The sequence below is a fragment of the Octodon degus genome, unplaced genomic scaffold (genome assembly GCF_000260255.1).
Source record: "Octodon degus isolate 3935 unplaced genomic scaffold, OctDeg1.0 scaffold00005, whole genome shotgun sequence".
NCBI lineage: Eukaryota > Metazoa > Chordata > Mammalia > Rodentia > Octodontidae > Octodon > Octodon degus.
The window spans coordinates 10808081-10814611 of record NW_004524581.1 but is presented as its reverse complement, the minus strand read 5'-3'; the positions used below and the strand labels follow the sequence as shown (position 1 = coordinate 10814611).

Here is a 6531-nt window from a genome sequence, read left to right as displayed (position 1 = left end):
CTCTCTCTCTCTCTCTCTCTCTCTCTCTCTCTCTCTCTCTCTCTCAAATAAATAAATAAAAATTAAAAAAAAAACAAAATAAAACACAATTTTTATAGATATTTATAAACTGCTGTCTGCATAGGATGTACCAATCTATCTCTGCCCCAACTCTTGCCCACCCTAGCAACCTGTTCTATTCATCTCCTTGAGGGCACTTTAATTTTTTTCAAGTACCTGACCATGGCCCCAGGTCCCTGACTCTGTAGAAGCAGTCTACCAAATTCTTCAGACCCAAGCTCCTCTTCCTAAGTTCCTCCATCTAAGCCTGGCTTTTCCTCCCCAGTGAGCCTCAGGCTGCCAGATTTTGTCTGTGTAACTCTCTTGGCACCACGTGTCACCCTCAGCAGGATTCTGCAAAGCCAGGTCCCTCAGCTTGGGTTTTAATCAGCAGAGAAACAGAAGCTGCATAGGGCAGCAGGTCCTGCAGGTTTCTCCTCATGTGCTTGGCTCCAAGGCTCAAATGCAACTGGAAATGGGGCTTCCTATTCCAATGAAATGGAAATGGGGGTGACCAGCTATCTTCCTTTGCTTAAAAGTCCCAGGCAGGGCCGGGGAGATGGCTCAGTGGAATAAGCGCTTCCCTGGCAAGTGCAAGGGCCTGAGTTCAATCCCTGGTTCCGCAAGAAAAAAAAAAAAAGATCAGGTCTCCTGATCTGGAGGTTGCAAAAGTCCCAGGCAACTGGGGCAGTTGGCTGTACTACTGGCAACAGATGTGCTCAAAGCACCCTCAATACAAATGTAGAGAAGGAGGGGCTGGGGAGATGGCTCAGTAGAATAAGCACTTGCATGGCAAGCAGAAGTGCCTGAGTTCAATCCTCAGTCCTGAAAAAAAAAAAATAAAAAAGTGTAGAGAGCAGGAGTGGCAGATTCTTTACCCCTTCATTTATTCAGGGACTAAAAAATATTTTCATGGGGCTGGGGAGATAGCTCGGTGGTCTAAGCGTCTGCCTGGCACATGAAAGGACTTGGGTTCAATTCCCGGTACCACATGCTGTGCCAGCCATGGAACCCTGGGCGCACCGTGCTAGCCACCAAAACTGAGTGTGGTGGCACAAGCCTGTAATCACAATGCTGGGAAGGCTGAGACAAGAGGATCACTACAAGTCTGAGCTGCGTAGTGAGATCTGTACCAAATAAATGAATAAAACTTAAAAAAAACTCATGTAAAGTATGGTGACATGTGCCTGTAATCACATACTCAGGAGGCTAAGGTAAGAGGATGTGAGTTTAAGGCCAGCTTGGGCTACACAGCAAGGTGCTGTCTCAAAATTAAAAAGGAAAATCCCAAGCATGTCAAGGTGCCAGGCTGTCTAGGTGCACCAGTGAACAGTAGGACCTCGAGAATCACAAGGCTGCTGTCAGGAACCACAGTGCGGCAGTTCCGGCTGAGGGGTTGGCCCATGCCTTGGAGACTGAGACGCCAGCATCTGGTAGCTCCGTCCCCTCTCCTCCTAAAGCCACTGAGGTCAGCTGATAAGACTTACAACCCCAACCCCATACCTAGGGAAAGCAACTGGGCTTTGATGGAGGCAGGGGGTTTCAGGGATCCAGGAGATGGTATCCTTCACAAGGACAGGGGTAAAGAAGCCCGGGGAAAGGGTCCTAAGGTCACAAGGAATGCTGGGTAACAAGATCTAGAAATGGCCTCAAGGTCCAATCCCTGCCTGCCACTGACCAGCAAGCCACCTGGAGCAGGTCTGGTAACTCAGAGCCTCAGTTTCCTTATCTATAAAGTAGGAAGATACTACAACAGTGACACAAACTGTCATAAGTGGTATAAAAAACAAAAAATACATGTAAACTGCCAGGCACAGAGCTGCTGCAAAGAGTAGATCTCTATAGAAAAGGACAGAATAAGGACAGACCTCCCAGCCCTGCTTGAGGGACCTCAGGCAGACCAGCTGGCCTAATCCTGGCCTCAGTGTCCTCATCTGTAAAATGGGGCTAGCTCTTTTGTCCCCTCCATCAGATAATGACTAAGAAAGTGCTTTGAGAAGAAGGAAACATTAGAGAAAGCCAATTTTTTCTTTCTTTCTTTCTTTCTTTCTTTCTTTCTTTCTTTCTTTCTTTCTTTGAGCAGGAGGGCTGGCCAAATAACTCAGCAGATTAAAGTGCCTGCAAGCAGGCGCAGAGGCCAGGAGTTCAATCCCCATGCCCGCCATGCCAGCCCCACCCCCAGGGAGCACTGAGATGGCAACTGAGACTGGGCATGGTGGCACATGCCTGTAATGCCAGCTATTGGGAGGCTGTAAACAGGCAGATCACTAGGAGTCCAATCTAGTACTGAGACCCTGAATACCCTGGAGATCCTTCCCTAAAAATACAAAAATATATAAAAAATAAAAAGAGCAGCAGAAAGCAAAAAAGGAAAAGGAGGAACAGAAGACAGAAAGCAAAAGAGACTCAAGGCCTGAAAAGAGATCCTGAGGGCAGAAAGGTGGTTGGAAGGACAGGTCTAGGGTTGTGCTCAAAGTAACTCGAGTGCCCTGATCAATGGTTTTCTAATTTGTGTGTTGGAATAGTAATGACTCCCAATCCTGTGAGGAACAAGGGCATGGGAGTATGAAGTGGTGAGAACTGTCACACTCAGCATGCCTGAGCCCCCCAGATTGTCTGTCTGTCTGTCTGTCTGTCTGGCTCCTTTACTGTTACTGGGGGTTGAACTCGGGAACTTCACACTGATTTTCATCCTCAGACAGGCTCTCTATAAGTTGCTGAGTTGCCCAGGTGGGACTTGATCTCAAAGTCCTCCTGCCTCAGCCTCCTGGAATGCTGGGATAACACATGCACACCACTGTGCCCATTTATTATTATTTTATTTATTTATTTATTTATTTATTTATTGTGGAACTGGGGATTGAACTCAGGCCCTTGCACTCGCCAAGGAAGCACTTATTCCACTGAGCCATCTCCCCGGCCCTCATTTATTATTATTATTATAGCTCAGTCCTCACTTCTGCTGCCTGCCTTTCTAGGGTCTTACATTCACCAGTGCTGGGAGCCAGTCATGGCTAGAGGGACACGGAGAACGAAGTTCACAGGCGATTCTGCCCTCACAGGGCTCTCTGTGCTCCTGCAGGGACTGGCAATAAACAAAGAACCAGATGGATCCCAATGCAATGAGGACGCCGAGCCGTGCACATGGGAGCAGGGCAGGGCGAGAGCGGGCTCTCACCTGGCGTACTCCAGCCTCGGCAGCAGCAGGTACAGCCCCACGCACAGCCCCAGGAAGATGACTGCCGTCAGGAAGAAGGCCAGAGCGCTGTCCCGCACATCGTGGGATGCGGCCAGGTCCACCAGCGAGGCCACCGCACTGACGGTCCCTCCCATGGCTCCTCCTACGGGGAGTAGAGGACACCACAGAGGTCAGGGGGTCACTGGGGAGGCGCAGCCGTGGGATCTCTGCTCAGACCAAAATAAAAACTGTCCCCCTCCATGTAAGAAGCGCCCAAATTCTCATTATCCTGAGGCTGCAGTAGACAGGGAGAGTTCCAGCCCGCCCCTGCCTGGTCCCTCTCCCTCTGCTTCCTGCCCGCCTGGGAGGCTTGGGTGCACGTGAGACATCTCAGAGCAGTCTGGAGGTCGTCTCTGTCACCCTTGGTGCAGAACACCCACTAGCTGCGCTGGATAGCAGCTCAGGACGGCGCTTTGCCTGCAGCCCCATGGCCGTCCCATCGGGGACATCCTTCCCTGCCCACACAGTGCCGCTCCCACGCCTCACTCCTACGCACACCTGCACAGCACACAGCCCCTGCCAAGGAATGCTGTTCTTGCCAACAGTTTCCACACATGCGACCTGTGTGACCAGGTGCCCACCACAGCTCTCCCAGCTACCTAACTCCTTCATGCACTGGACAGCACGACCCAGCGGAAGGTCAGTGGGTCCAGGCACCCACTAAACAGATGCCTGACATTTACTTCACCCGACATGAGCTGTGACCCTGCTGCCCTCGTGACTTCCTTCTCTGGGCTCCGGTTTGCTCATCTGTGAAATGGAAATGACAATGCCTAGCTCACACAGCTGCCCTGAAGACCGACAGATGACACTGGGAAAGGCCCTGGGACACAGCAAGCTGTCATCAAGTGCTGGTTCCCTTCCTGGCCACAATCACACGGGTCCTTGTGGGAGCCAGGGTGTCTTTTTTTTGATCATCACAGCCACAAGGAGTCAACTGCTGCCTGCCAAGAGTCACAAGGCTTGGGAGCCCTGCTGTGTGGGCAGGTCATTCACTGTCCGCAGATCCTGTCCAGTTGCCTGGAAAAAGGGATCAACATGCACCCTACCCATCACGAGACCACAGTGAGAGAAAATGGGGCAGGACCACAGTTCTCAGTACCGGAAATGCCTGGGACTGTGTGTGACTGCTGAAGGTGCTCATCCAACCCCTCCAGAGCAGCGAGATGTTGAGCCTCCAAGAGGAGAAGGCAGACAGCCCACAGCTGACAGCAAGCGGCCGTGCGCAAGGCTGTGTGCAAGCGCGGGCAGGCTGCGCGCAAGCGCGGGCAGGCTGCAAAGGCCGCCGAAGCCCCGCCCACCGACAGCGCCTCTCCCCCGCGCTACATGATGTCTCTGTGGCTCCCCACTAACTGTCCTTGGCCCCGATGGATGATCATGGCCCTTCACTTCTCCTGAACGAATTCTATTGGCTTGGATAGGGCCAGAAACTAGAACTTCAGGGAAAGATGAACAGATTAGCAGTGATTAGGGGCACCAACTCCCAGCTCTATTACTTCTGTGTGACCTCCAGCAAGCCGCTTGACCCCTCTAAGCCTCTGTTTCCTCATCTATAAAATGGGGATATTAATGGTACCCACCCCTAAGGCCTGCTCGGAAGACTAAGAGGCTTATTATGTGTGAAGTACTCCAAACAGTGCCTGACACAGAAGTGCCAAACACCAAATAAATCCTCCCTGATTCCCAATTAGGCATTGGGCTATTTCTGTCTTTCCTACATCAAAGCGGCAACAACAGGGTAAACCCTTTGCCAAGAGGGTACCCACTTCTGAGAAGCAGTAATCCCCACCTGGGCGTCCTGTAAGAAGTGGGGTGACGCGCAGTACGACATGCGGCGACCGCCCGAAGGAGCGATCTGCACATCCAGCCTATTGATTTGCCCCCTCCCTTTCCCACTTGGAGAGAATTTACAATATTATCATCAACAGCCAAGCAGGCCTCCGGGAGCTCATCCTTCATGACTCCCACTTTTATCTCATCATTTATGGAAATACATGCAAATGAGGGATTTAAAAAAAAAAAAACCACCACCAGTACAAAACAAATGAATTGTTTCTCAGATGCCAACATGTGTAGAATTCACAGATGGGCTTCTCTGGATGGATAAAAATTAGGGGAGCTGGGGTCTCTGGGAGCTCGGGACACCTCTAATGTTCGGGGTGTCCCGTGCCCATGGGGGCCTAGCACAGGGGTGACAATGGTGGGAATTCTGGTAATTGGTGCTGAGGTCTAACTACTTACTAAGCCTTCCCACCTATCTGTCTATTTCAATTCTGAGGAGGGGTCTTGCTAAATTGCTAAATCACTCAGCCTGGACCTGAACATACAATCCTCCTATCTGTCTTGTAGAGTGCTGGGATTACAGGTATGCACCACTGTGGTTGGCTACCACTTCTATGTAAAAATGGACTGTAATAATTTCCATAGGAGGCTCCAGTTCTGGAAGGTTGGGCAGTGGAGGGAGGACTGAAATGGCCACTTGCCAAAACAAGTGGTGTGTTGGGTCACTGGGTGACCCTGGCAGGTGCCTGGCACAGCTGAAGTCACATGGAAAAGTCTTCCAGCAGAATGGAAGGAGATTCAGGAGAGGGCTCCTCAGGCTAAGGGTGACAGAAGGGATTAATGTGTGATAGCCCCTTCCCTCAGCCCAGACACCTTTTTTGAAGCATTACTAGGGGCATGTTGACTGTACTCAGGAGACTTAATGAGTTTTTTTTGGGGGGGTGGGATGGGGGCCAAGGATTTCCCAGGATAGAGCTAGGTACCTAATCCTGTATCAAAAAAGGCAAACACTGCAGCTCACATCTAGACTCTGATCCGTGGAGAGTAATTGCCTCAAGTGCTGCGTGGAGAAGGATTTAGAGGCTCAGAAGGAAAGACAGAGATCTGTTAGTGATGTCTGGCACTGGTGTGGAGTGGGGAGGGGACATCTGCTTGTCAAGGTTTCCAGACATCGTACCTGGCACTGATAACTAATGGGTGCGTTGTGGATTCCTTGTGCAGTCCTCCCCCCAGCAGGATAATGCTCAAAGCACTCCTCCACCTTGCTCTGGGGACCAAGGTCTCCCAGGAAGGCACAGATGCTGACAACCCAGCCCTATTTACCTGGTGGGGTTGTGCGGAAGAAAGACAAAGCAGCCAAGGTGCCTAGAACAGGCTTAGCATCCTCATCACAACTCCAGCAAGTGGGGGCAGCCCAAGCTGGTGTGAACAGACTTCAGGAATGTCACAGTCCAGGGGACCAAGGAGATTGC

At 51.1% G+C, this 6531-nt stretch overlaps 1 protein-coding gene across 1 annotated transcript in view; it reads right to left on the bottom strand.

The window, feature by feature from the left end:
• Positions 1-6531, bottom strand: part of Slc29a3 (solute carrier family 29 member 3) — a 36286-nt gene that overhangs the window by 4530 nt on the left and 25225 nt on the right. The window contains exon 5 of the mRNA XM_023718491.1: positions 3218-3380. Within this exon, the coding sequence (XP_023574259.1) occupies positions 3218-3380 (163 nt within the window). The remainder of the gene's footprint in view (positions 1-3217; positions 3381-6531) is intronic.